General features: G+C 42.2%; 1 protein-coding gene across 2 annotated transcripts in view; it reads right to left on the bottom strand.

Annotated features, from left to right (window-relative positions):
- LOC109877800 (ephrin type-A receptor 6-like) overlaps nt 1-13432 on the bottom strand; it is a 204830-nt gene that overhangs the window by 24289 nt on the left and 167109 nt on the right. For both annotated transcript variants that reach the window (XM_031805585.1, XM_031805584.1), the window contains exons 8-9: nt 4910-5197; nt 1743-1851 (exon numbers count right to left, since the gene is read on the bottom strand). In XM_031805585.1, coding sequence (XP_031661445.1) covers nt 1743-1851; nt 4910-5197 — 397 coding nt within the window. The remainder of the gene's footprint in view (nt 1-1742; nt 1852-4909; nt 5198-13432) is intronic.

Here is a 13432-nt window from a genome sequence, read left to right as displayed (position 1 = left end):
AGAATGAGGAGAGGATGAGGAGAGAATGAGGAGAGAATGAGGAGAGGATGAGGAGAGAATGAGGAGAGAATGAGGAGAGGATAAGGAGAGAATGAGGAGAGGATGAGGAGAGGATGAGGAGAGAATGAGGAGAGAATGAGGAGAGAATGATGAGAGGATGAGGAGAGAATGAGGAAAGGATGAGGAGAGAATGAGGAGAGGATGAGGAGAGGATGAGGAGAGAATGAGGAGAGAATGAGGAGAGAATGATGAGAGGATGAGGAGAGAATGAGGAAAGGATGAGGAGAGAATGAGGAGAGAATGAGGAGAGAATGAGGAGAGAATGAGGAGAGGATGAGAGGAGAAAGTGCAAAGAGACAAAAGAGAGAGGAGCATAGACAGAATGATGAGAGGACAGAGAGGGATCAGAGAGTGAGGAAAGAGAGGGATGAGTGTTGAAAGATAACCCTGAAGTAGAAGTGAAGAGCAGCAGTGTGGGTTTAGAGTACAGAGATAGGCCCACCCCTACACAGGCTGGACGGTCACCTATACATAGACAGATACACACATGAGGATTGAGGGACAATCCTGGTTCAACTGGTTCCTGTTTGATGCTACTTATCTAAATTCACAGTGCCTCCCTTATTTAGAAAGCTTTTCAGAACAGACTTAACACCTACATAGACTGGAAGGTCATCTCAAAGGTTTCATCACATCCTACTTTTAATTGTTCTTTGGGTACTTTTCAAACTTTTTAAAATGAAGTGTGAAATGCCATTGTATTACTGTATGTAGGCCTCTCAGTACAGAGGGAGCTGTCCACAGTAGTGTGGTGCTGAACTTTTCTACAGCCCTGTCAGTGCTACTGAAGACTACTACATCTCGTTATTTTAATACTTGAATATTTGATGAGGGGTGTTGACGTCAACCGCCTGCATTCAATGGAGAGAGATGCTATGCTTCTAGCCTCATGTCATCAAATCAAATCAAATTTATTTATATAGCCCTTCGTACATCAGCTGATATCTCAAAGTGCTGTACAGAAACCCAGCCTAAAACCCCAAACAGCAAGCAATGCAGGTGTAGAAGCACGGTGGCTAGGAAAAACTCCCTAGTATTCACACATGTCATGAATACTGTATGCATAGGCATCTCAAGACAACTTCGATAACTCCTCAAATTTGCCGGGATGTCATGTGTCCTACTTATATCAGTACACTCATAGCAACCTAAGCACTCCAAAAAATGTATTTGATCAAATAAACCTACGTAGCAAATAAGTCATTACATTTTTTGCTGACAAAATTCGACACTCTCTCATTGACCTCTACTGTATATAAAAACTCCTCCCTTGGTGAGTGAAAGAAACAGAATAACGCCACCTGCTCGAGAAGTTATCCCTCTCGCTTCGCCTTTTCCTTTCGGGTGCTGTCCGTGGTGCTGAACGTTCCATGGTGCTGAACTATCCTACAGCCCTGTCAATACTCCTGAAGACACCTTTAGTGCTGTCCATGGTGCTGAACTATCCTATAGCCACCTCAGTGCTCCAGAAGTCACATAATTTAGTGCTGTCCATGGTGCTGAGCTGTCCATGGTGCTGAGCTGTCCATGGTGCTGAACTATCCTACAGCCCTGACAATGCTCCTGAAGACACCTTTAGTGCTGGCCATGGTGCTGAACTATCCTACAGCCCTATCTGTAGTGCTGACCTACTAGTCCCTTGGGACATCTCCCAAGAACCTAAGTGTGTGTGTGTGTCTTACCGTCCGGTGATGAGGAAGAAGAGGGTGAGGATGATGAGGAGAGTGAAGCCTCCCACGGCTGCCGTGACGATCACCAACACCTGACCCTGGTCTGACGCCATGTCCGACGCTACGGGGAGGGGACAAATCAATTGATTGATTATTATCTGGACGTATTAAGTGATTTACAGTATAGACATACAGCCATATCACTGGAAGAGAGATGCCATCACAAAAACAAGATACATTCACATGATTAAGTCAGAAGAAAGTCATAAGACAATAACTATACCACTTTTAAAACATCTTTATCAAATCAGACTGAGGAGAGAAAAGCACTTTTATTAGTAATAATTGATATTGTTAGTATTAATTAATTTGAAATGAATATGGAGAGATTGATGAACTCTTGGTCTGAAAGACAACCATTCTATTTTAAAAGGAATCATTCATATGCTTGGTGCCATTTCATTAATATTATTCATTCATGAAATTGTGATTTAGTCTCTGATCATTTGCCAAAATTAGCCACATTTGATATTCATTATTTTCCCTTCTCTCTGTTTCTTCACAGGGCTAACGAATCCCACATAATTGAAAGATGATTGCTATTAGCAAAATGTATTTCTACAAAATTTGACACTTAATGAATATGAATTGGAGACCAGGATGCGTAGCCCCCAACCCAGACGTGACAGCATTTGTGTGCCCGCAAGTATGCGTGGATGTGTGAGGATCGGTGCCAATATGTTTGTAAGTGTGTGTGTGTACGCTTGAATGTGTGAAGGTCGGAATGTGTGTGTGTGTGCGAGAGTGTATATGTAGCTGGGGTCTGGACAGAGATAATTGCCAGTCAGACGGGGAGAGAGGAACACAGCTGATCAGAGGGGTAGATGACTTCACAGGACGGTTCTCCTGACCAGGAGTTCACACACACTCTGAAGCCTAACTAAGCAGTCAGGCCGGATTGACGCTAATGAGACCGAGGCCTGTGTGGATGTGTGTGAAAGGGTTGAATCTAAAGGGCTGTCATGACTGTCATGCCTTTGGAAAGTACTCAAGACCACTTGAGTTTTTCCACATTTTGTTACGTTACAGCCTTTTTCTAAAATGTATTAAACACTTTTTCCCTCATCAGTCTACACACACATACCCCATAATGACAAAGCAAAAACGTTTTTTTTAGAAAATGTAGCAATTTATTTTTTACCCCGGAAATAACACATTTCCATAAGTATTCAGACCCTTTACTCAGTACTTTGTTGAAGCACCTTTGGCAGCGATTACAGCCTCGAGTCTTCTTGGGTATGACGCTACAAACTTGGCACACCTGTATTTGTGAAGCTTCTCCCATTCTTCTCTGCAGATCCTCTCAAGCTCTGTCAGTTTGGACGGGGAGCGTCGCTGCACAGCTATGTCCAGGTCTCTCCAGAGAGGTTTGATCAGGTTGAAGTCCGAGCTCTGGCTGGGCCACTCAAGGACATTCAGAGACTTGTCCCGAAGCCACTTCTGTGTTATCTTGGCTGTGTGCTTAGGGTCGTTGTCCTGTTGAACCTGATGAACCTTCGCCCTAGACTGAGGTCCTGAACTCTCTTGATCAGGTTTTCATCAAGGATCTCTGTACATTGCTCCGTTCATCTTTCCCTCGATCCTGACTAGTCTCCCAGTCCCTGCTGCTGAAAAACAATCCCACAGCATGATGCTGCCACCACCAAACTTCAACGTAGGAATGGTGCTGCAGAGATGGTTGTCCTTCTGGATGGTTCTCCCAACTCAGAGTGACCATCGGGTTCTTGGTCACCTCCCTGACCAAGGCCCTTCTCCCCCGATTGCTCAGTTTGTCCTGGCGGCTAGCTCTAGGCTGAGTCTTGGTGGTTCCAGACTTCTTCCATTTAAGAATGATGGAGGCCACTGTGTTCTTGGTGACCTTCAATGCTGCAGACATTTTTTGGTACCCTTCTCCAGATCTGTGCCTCAACACAATCCTGTCTTGGCGTTCTACGGACAATTCCTTTGACCTCATGGCTTGGTTTTTGCTCTGCCATACACTGTCAACTGTGGGACCTTATATAGAAAGGTGTGTGCCTTTCCAAATCATGTCCAATCAATTGAATTTACCACAGATGGACACCAATCAAGTTGTAAAAACATAAAGCATTATCAATTGAAACAGGATGCATCTGAGCTCAATTTCGAGTGTCAAAGCAAAAGGTCTGAATACTTATGTAAATAAGGTATTTCTGTTTTTATTTTTTATAAAGTAGCAAACATTTCTAAAAACCTGTTTTTGCTTTTCATTATGGGGTGGTGTGTGTGTAGATTGATGAGGATGTTTCATTTATTTAATCCATTTTAGAATAAGGCTGTCACGTAACAACATGTGGAAAAAGTCAAGGGCTCTGAATACTTTCAGAAGGCACTGTAGATGGGGAAGGAAGAGGTTAGATAGGAGGAGAGGCAGAACAGGTATGGAGAGGGCGGGGACAAGCAGAAAGGGAGGGATACAGGGGAGAGAAGAGAGGGAGGTAAGGAGGGGAGGGAGGGAGAGGGTATTTTCTCCTTGATTAAAGGGCAGAACAAAGGCAGGCCAGGACTGTCTGATCCACTAGATAAAGAAAGCTCTTCAGCTAGATAGATGAGGGGGGAAAGAGGAGGAGAGGAGGAGGAGATAGGAGACACCACTGAGGCCAGATCAGAGTGGACTGGTGCTGACCGACCAGTATAGAGAACCTACACCTCTATATTTCTACTGCTTGAGTTCTGGCACCTCTAAGATAAAAACCCTGGTACAGTAAAAATGAACCCCTTTAAGAACTGACCAAGTATATAGGACAGAACCACAAACACAGGTCTGTATGTTAGTATTCAGCATGGCTTTATTATCCCCGTGGGAACACTTTGGTTGTGGTTCTGTGTATACATAAAAACACACAATAAAGCATAGAAAAGGACATACACAGACAATAAAATACAGGTAGAAAAGTGCATGAGCGATCAATGACTCATCTGTACACCCTATACATCAGTACACTCTGTCAACTTCAATGTCAGCTGTAAAGCCTCTCTAAAAGGCAATATAAATACAAACAACATCACCAAGTTCATGGATTTATCTTTTCATTGATTACATCTAGGGTTAAGTGTTAGGGGTCATGAAACAGACAGAGTGGGCGGTATGAGGTACTCACTGTCGTCCGTGGTCTCATACTCGTATTTGGGGCTGTAGGCGCTGTGTCCAGCGGAGGTGCGTGTTCTCAGGCTGAAGACGTAGCAGGTGGAGGGCTTTAACCCTGTGATGATCACACTGGGGGCTTTGGTCCGCGTCGACGAGTAGCTCAACTCCTCATGTTCCTTCTCGTAGTACTTGACCTCATAGTCGACCACCAGGAGGGAGATCTGTTCTGGCTCCAGCCACGACAGGGCAATGCTGTTCTGAGATGCCCAGTCCTTCTTCAGCATGCCCACCATAAAGGGACCTGGAGGGGACAATCAGAGAGAATATTAGAGGTCAGGTATTCAACTACTAACATCAAATCAAATTTTATTGGTCACATACACGTGTATAACAGATGTTATTGTGGGTGTAGCGAACATTCTTGTGCTTCTAGTTCCAACAAGTGCAGCAATATCTAACAAGTAATATCTAACAAGTCCACAACATATACCCAATACACACAAATCTAAGTAAAGGAATGGAATTAAGAATATATAAATATACTGTACGTCCCCCAAAAATTCTTGCCTAAAACGATGTAAGGAATAATACATAAAAAACGAAATACTGCAAAGTTTCCTCAGAACGCGAAGCGAGGCAGCCCTCTCTGTTGGTGCCATCTTTCCATTTAATCTGAGTAGTGATGGAAGGCTGACACCAGCTTCTGATTATATGCTTCATCATTTTACAGGAAAGGCTTTGCTTTCCTAGAGATAAGCCTGGAGCATCCAATTATCTTAATAGCAAATATTAGGGGTTTTACGGTCATACTAGCGTCTGTGGATCCTCCAGTGACAACAGGTCTACCTGGGAGGTTAGGTTAGTTAGCTGTGTTGATATAAATCATATTAGTCGTGTGTTGATTACATTAGTGCTGAGTAAATATTGTCCCAGGGCTTGACTACAGCCACCGGCAGGTGATATCAGCCTCTCACTAATTAATATCCTATTAACTCAACATGGTAAACAGTTCGCTAAGATTTATCTACATAAATACCGGTGTTATTAAAACCTTTCAAAATAGATGGTGAACACTTTCTTTTTAGGGATGTCAAACTGTACTGTGTAACGGCCAAGGTAGGGGGTAGGTTATGACGGCAAGAAGATTTCAAATAGGTGCAGGATTTATTGGAAAAAAGGAGCAGAGAGTAATCATCAATCATTAGAAGAAAGACACTTTAAGTGGCTTTAGTCAGCCCTGACTTGACATAGAATACCATACACACCTTGTCCCCTCCTTCTCATCCCAAAAGCGGAAACAAACTGATTTAGATACCCTATGTGGTGGGAAGCCAGTGGAATATACTATCCCCCATTTATAAACAAGTGGTGTCAGGTAGGCCTTAATAGCATGTTATCGCCCACATTTGCCTTACATTACCATGCGGGCACAAAATGACTCAATACAGGAATGTGAGCCTGAAAAATGACAAGTAAATATCAGTAAAGGAAAACAGGACAATAAAAACTATTATGAGAATTACAAACTCTTCTCAAAAGTGAACTAACCTGTACCCACAGTGTGATGATTAAAACTCCTCTGTTTATTTCAGCTCCATCAGTAACTGGACTGATGGATGTTTCCTACAGTCATATCACCTTCGTGTCGGCAGTTTAGTGCTGTGAGCTTAAACTAATTCTGCCTCCTGATCTATTTCAATGCTTGGTTTGTTCTTAATAATGAAGAATATAATAGCCTTTCAGGCTAGTAAGGCTTCCCAAATGTAAGCTAAAATTGAACAACAACATAATATCATGGCTGATTGAAATTAGCTGATTTATTTTGCATAATGAGTCAGCTGAAAGGTCACTTCATTTTCTCACACACACACACAAAATAATTATCATAACATCGACAGAAACACATACACAAAGCTGACAGCTTATTAGGCTACACATTACTTTACATAGTAGGCTACATGTCACATCATTAATGTTGTGGTATGTGTGCGTTTGTACTTGTGTGTGTATGTTGTTATTTTTGTTCGTGGAAATACCCCATTCATCTCAATGGGGTGTTATCACCCACAAACATGTAGATAAATAACATCTAGGTGAGCAGATGACCCTGTCCACACTAGTGTTGCACGGTATACCGTACCGCGCCTTTTATAAAATGTTTATAAGTTCAGTACACAGTACACTGAACCGGTCCAATAATATCCACTTCACTTTCATTTATGTATTTGTATTTCCCCTTTATTTAACTAAGCACATATCAGGTGTGGCAGCTGTAAATCAGCCAACCGTATCCCATACCAGCCCTCACTTACCTGCTTCTCTACATCCGCTCCTCATGCACATCTATTCCTCTGTCAGTTGTGAAATAGAATTTAGCCTTGATTGCGAGCGAGGATGGAGACCCTGATCAGTCTTCTGTTGTTACATTGGAGCAGTGCACAGAGTGAGCCAGGTTGATACATTGTATATCATTTCATCCCAGATATAACAAAGAGCAGCGTCCAGTCTGAGGCGTTTGTTTGTAAGTTCACTGTCACGCAGCAGTGGGAAAGAGGACAAACGCAGGTATACTTGCAGCTTTACAGCCAAGACAAGGGCTTGTCTCAAACGGCTAAAATATCACTCCTATAACTGGAGCTATCTTTTTTTTCTTCCTGCGCGATTTGGAGTGTATTTGATAGAATTTCACAAACCAAGTCATGGGTCGTTTTAAACTAATCCCGGGTTGCTATTTATTGGTTTGATAACAAACAGTGTTGTTCAGTCATGTTACCTAGCTAGCTAACAACCTGGTAACTTGACAATTGGTTTAGGCACATTTGATTGGCACAGAAAAAGGGTCTGCTACTCATGAGATGTGCTTCAAAGGTAGTATTCATATAGACACAACTATATGAACCAAAATATAAACACAACAGGTAAAGTGTTGGTTTCATGTTTCATGAGCTGGAATAAAAGACCCCAGAAATGTTCCATTCACACAAAAAGCTTATTTCCCTCAAATGTTGTGGACAAAGGTGTTTACATCCCTGTTACTGAGCATTTATCCTTTGCCAAGATAAACAGGTGTGGAATATCAAGAAGCTGAATAAATGCAACTTGTGCTGGGGACAATAAAAGGCCACCATAAAAATGTGCAGTTTTGTTGCACAACACAATGCTACAGATGTGTCAAGTTTTGAGGGAGCAATTGGCATACTGACTGCAGGTATGTCCACCAGAGCTGTTGCCAGAGAATTGAATGTAGATTTTTCTACCATAAGTCCGCCTCCAACGTCATTTTAGAGAATTTGGCAGTACGTCTAACCGGCCTCACAACCTCAGACCAAGTGTAACCACATCAGCCCAGGACCTCCACATCCGGCTTCTTCACCTGCAGGATCATCAGACCAGCCACCAGGGCAGCTGATGAAACTGTGGGTTTGTACAAATGAAGAATTTCTGCACAAACTGTCAGAAACCGTCTCTGCGAAGCTCATCTGCATGCTCATCGTCTTCACCAGGGTCTTGGCCTGACTGCAGTTCGGCTTTGTAACAGACTTCAGTGGACAAATGCTCACTTTCCATGGACACTGGCACGCTGGATGAATCCCAGTTTCAACTGTACTGGGTATATGGCAGACAGCGTGTATGGCGTCGTGTGAACAAGCGGTTTGCTGATGTCAACATTGTGAACAGAGTGCCCTATGGTAGCTGTGGGGTTATGGTATGGGCCGGCATAAACCATGGACAATGAACACAATTGCATTTTATCGATGGCAATTTGAATGCACAGAGATACCATGACGAGATCCTGAGGCCCATTGTCCTGCAATTCATCTGCCTCCATCACCTCAAGTTTCAGCATGATAATGCACAGCGACCATGTCGTAAGGATCTGTACACAATTCCTGGAAGCTGAAAATGTACTAGTTCTTTCATGGCCTGCATACTCACCAGACATGTCACCCATTGAGCATGTTTGGGATGTTCTCGATCGACGTATTCAGACCACTTGACTTTTTCAACATTTTGTTACATTACAGTCTAATTTTTTCCCTCGTCACTCTACACACAACACCCCATAATGACAAAGTTAATTTTTTTTTAGAAATTATTAACACAATTATTTGTAAATAAAAACAGAAATACCTTATTTAAATAAGTATTCAGACTCTTTGCTATGAGATTCGAAATTGAGCTCAGGTGCATTCTATTCCCATTGATCATCATTGAGATGTTTCTACAACTTGATTGGAGTCCACCTGTGGTAGATTCAATTGATTGGACATGATGTGGAAAGGCACAAACCTGTCTATATAAGGTCCCACAGTTGACAGTGCATGTCAGAGCAAAAACCAAGCCATGAGGTCGAAGGAATTGTCTGTAGAGTTCCGAAAAAGAATTGTGTCGAGGCACAGATCTGGGGAAGGGTAATGAGAAATTTCTACAGCATTGAAGCTCCACAAGAACACAGTGGCCTTCAAACTGCCAAACTGAGCAATCGGGGGAGAAGGGTCATGGTCAGGGAGATGGCCAAGAACCCGATTGTCAATCTGACAGAGCTCCAGAGTTCTTCTGTACAGATGGGAGAACCTTCCAGAAGGACAACCATCTCTGCAGAACTCCACCAATCAGGGCTTTATGGTAGAGTGGGCAGATGGAAGGTCAGCTTGGAGTTTGCCAAAAGGCACCTAAAGGACTCTCAGACCATGAGAAATAAGATTCTCTGGTCTGATGAAACCAAAATTGAACTCTTAGGCCTGAATGCCAAGAGTCACGTCTGGAGGAAACCTGACACCATCTCTACGGTGAAGCATGGTGGTGGCAGCATCATGCTGTGGCGATGTTTTTCAGAGGTAGGGAATGGGAGAGTAGTCAGGATCGAGGGAAAGCTGAACGGACCAAAGTACAGAGAGATCCTTGATGAAAACCAGCACCAAAGCGCTGAAGACCTCAGACTGGGGTGAAGGTTCACCTTCCAACAGAACAACGACCCTAAGCACACAGCCAAGATAACGCAGGAGTGGCTTCGGGACAAGTCTCCGAATGTCCTTGAGTGGCCCAGCCAAAGCCCGGACTTGAACCCGATTGAATACCTCTGTAGAGACCTGAGTATAGCTGTGCAGCAACGCTCCCCATCCAAACTGACAGAGCTCGAGAGGATCTGCAGAGAAGAATGGGAGAAACTCTCCAAATACAGGTGTGCCAAACTTGTACTGTCATACCCAAGAACACTCGAGGTTGTAATTGCTGCCAAAGGTGCTTCAACAAAGTACTGAGTAAAGGGTCTGAATACTTATGTATTTGTTTTTGCTTTGTCATTACAGAGTATAGTGTGTAGATTGATGAGGGGGAAAAACGATTGAATCCATTTTTGAATAAGGCTGTAATGCAACAACGTGGTAAAAGTCGATGGGTCTGAATACTTTCTGAATGCACTTTATTTTTTTTCAGTGTCTTTCACTTTCTGGTGCTCTTTACGTTCTGTTTCTGAAGATTAGAAAAGGTTTCATGCAGTGTTTTCCCCTAACTGACACAATGACATGCAGATCATTATGCATGTACACTCCTTCCTCCCATTCCTCCAGGAAAAATCACAGGCCTTTGCAAATATGAGCAAATCAGACATTGCAGCATTATATTATACAGCAAACAGTGTGCAGTTAAAATTAATATGTGTTGTATTGAGTAGAAGTGTGAATTTCAGTGACAGTTTTTTTGTGTAGCTTATGAGCATAATGTTTAGAAAATGGGAACAAGCGTCCGGGAGACAGGGCGAACAGGAAGCTAGGCCACTGAATTTTCCACCCTTGGTATGGTGATACTTGACCTGGTATCGTGTCGTTAGTAAAATGTTGGTAACGTGACAACACTAGTCCACACACACAGACACTGCGCCGAGTGTAACTGCTGTAGCATCTAGCTCAGTTAGGGCGCCAGCATCTGCTGCTAGCATATTGGCCTCTGATAGGGAACAATAAAAACTGCATAAATACAATCTCCCCAGCCTGCATGATTACAATCCCACTCCTACTGTTGCAGAGCAACATGTAACACACACAACATTGGTTTAGGAGAGTTAAGCTGAGACACACTGGTATACTCATGGCAGGGTACGGTGCCCAGTAGAGAGTTGGCAGATATACTGTCGAAAACAACCCTGAAAAAAACGAACTCTCACCTTCAGCTCTCAATACAGATGTAGGATCTTAATTTGATCACCGTGTTGCAGGAGAACTTTCCTGCAACAGGAAATGTACAACATGTAGTGTATTTGAGGTTTCAAAAGGCTTCTGAAGTTTTTTTATTTCCACTTTTCAGACTTTATTTTCCCTTACAAAAAATGTATCAACCCTACAAAAATTCACATTTCTTGTTGCTGGAGGATTATTTTCCTGCTGTAGCAAACTGGCTCAAATTAAAATCTTACATATTTATGAGTGCAAACTGTATAATATTAGCCAGAATATTCATTGTAATTTACACCAGAAACAGCCAAAATACATATTCATATTCATACCCCAAAACGTCTGTTAGGGGGTTGAGGCAAAATTGTGCTTATTGAATTTTCTTATTGAAATTCATGTGCAATGCAACTCTGAACAGGGCTTCAAATGAAGGTGGAACTGAAGAAAGAAGCATTTCTCTCATAGCATTCCTTCTAAGCATTATACCCTATAGCATTTATATCAAAACCCCCAGTGCACAGTACATCTCTCTCTCGGAGGAGGAGGACTGGAAACCCATTATAATTATCGGTCAATTAGAATGGAAGCGACGGATGGATTTTCCAGTCTAGTGTAGTTAAGCTCCCAGTAAACTAATGTAGTCTCATTACAGCAGCTTGACATCTGTATGGTTTTAATGAGCTTGCCTGGCCCCAAGGCCTCCATTAACAGTTTAGAAAATCAATGGCTTCTATATTGATGCTTTAACACGCTTAAACGATATGAGAATGCTAGGTTACTAAGGGAGGGAGAAGAGGGAGAAAGAAAGAAAGAAAGAAAGAAAGAAAGGAAGGAAGGAAGGAAGGAAGGAAAAGAAGACTAATGTGGTTTATGAAAACATGTTTGAGAAAAACAATAACTAGTAGACAAGGACATGTCAAAATGTCTGATTGTTTTGTTGCTACCCTGCCATGATGATGTTTTAGATTCTACTCAGGAAGGAATATGAGAGAGATCACCTTTTGGAGAACACACACACACCAATCTCTGATCTCTTCCTTCACTTATATTTGTTTATGATGCGTTCTGAGTTGCTCTGGAGAGCTGAGAGAGTAAATGACCTTTATTCATACAGGATGTAAGTTCCAGTGGGACCTTAAGTAATCATTAAGACCGTTCTGAGAGTGTGTGGTGTGTGTGTACAGCATATAGTGTGTTAGTGTGTGAGTCTCCCTTAGGCAAGATCACCTCCCACCAGTCTTATAAACCCAACCAAACCTGACCTGGCATCTCGGGAGCCTCTGACCTCATTGACAACTGAGCTCAACACCACTGCATAGTGGGTAGTCTGTAGACAGTGTGGGACATGTGGCGTAAACACAGACACCCTGTGTAACAGTAAAGTGTCTGTAGACTGTAACAGTAAAGAGTCTGTAGAATAACAGTAAAGTGTCTGTAGACTAACAGTAAAGAGTCTGTAGACTAACAGTAAAGTGTTTGTAGACTGTAACAGTAAAGTGTCTGTAGACTGTAACAGTAAAGTGTCTGTAGACTAACAGTAAAGAGTCTGTAGACTAACAGTAAAGTGTCTGTAGACTGTAACAGTAAAGTGTCTGTAGACTGTAACAGTAAAGTGTCTGTAGACTGTAACAGTAAAGTGTCTGTAGACTAACAGTAAAGTGTCTGTAGACTAACAGTAAAGTGTCTGTAGACTAACAGTAAAGTGTCTGTAGACTAACAGTAAAGTGTCTGTAGACTGTAACAGTAAAGTGTCTGTAGACTGTAACAGTAAAGTGTCTGTAGACTAACAGTAAAGTGTCTGTAGACTGTAACAGTAAAGTGTCTGTAGACTAACAGTAATGGGTCTGTAGACTAACAGTAATGTGTCTGTAGACGGTAACAGTAAAGTGTCTGTAGACTGTAACAGTAAAGTGTCTGTAGACTGTAACAGTAAAGTGTCTATAGACTGAAACAGTAAAGTGTCTGTAGACTAACAGTAAAGTGTCTATAGACTGTAACAGTAAAGTGTCTGTAGACTGTAACAGTAAAGTGTCTATAGACTAACAGTAAAGTGTCTGTAGACTGTAACAGTAAAGTGTCTGTAGACTGTATCAGTAAAATGTCTGTAGACTAACAGTAAAGTGTCTATAGACTGTAACAGTAAAGTGTCTGTAGACTAACAGTAAAGTGTCTGTAGACTGTAACAGTAAAGTGTCTGTAGACTAACAGTAAAGTGTCTGTAGACTAACAGTAAAGTGTCTGTAGACTAACAGTAAAGTGTCTATAGACTGTAACAGTAAAGTGTCTGTAGACTGTAACAGTAAAGTGTCTGTAGACTGTAACAGTAAAGTGTCTGTAGACTAACAGTAAAGTGTCTGTAGACTGTA

Source organism: Oncorhynchus kisutch, linkage group LG26, assembly GCF_002021735.2.
Source record: "Oncorhynchus kisutch isolate 150728-3 linkage group LG26, Okis_V2, whole genome shotgun sequence".
NCBI classification, from domain to species: domain Eukaryota; kingdom Metazoa; phylum Chordata; class Actinopteri; order Salmoniformes; family Salmonidae; genus Oncorhynchus; species Oncorhynchus kisutch.
The sequence above is the reverse complement of the archived record's forward strand: the minus strand, read 5'-3'. Positions and strand labels throughout refer to the sequence as shown.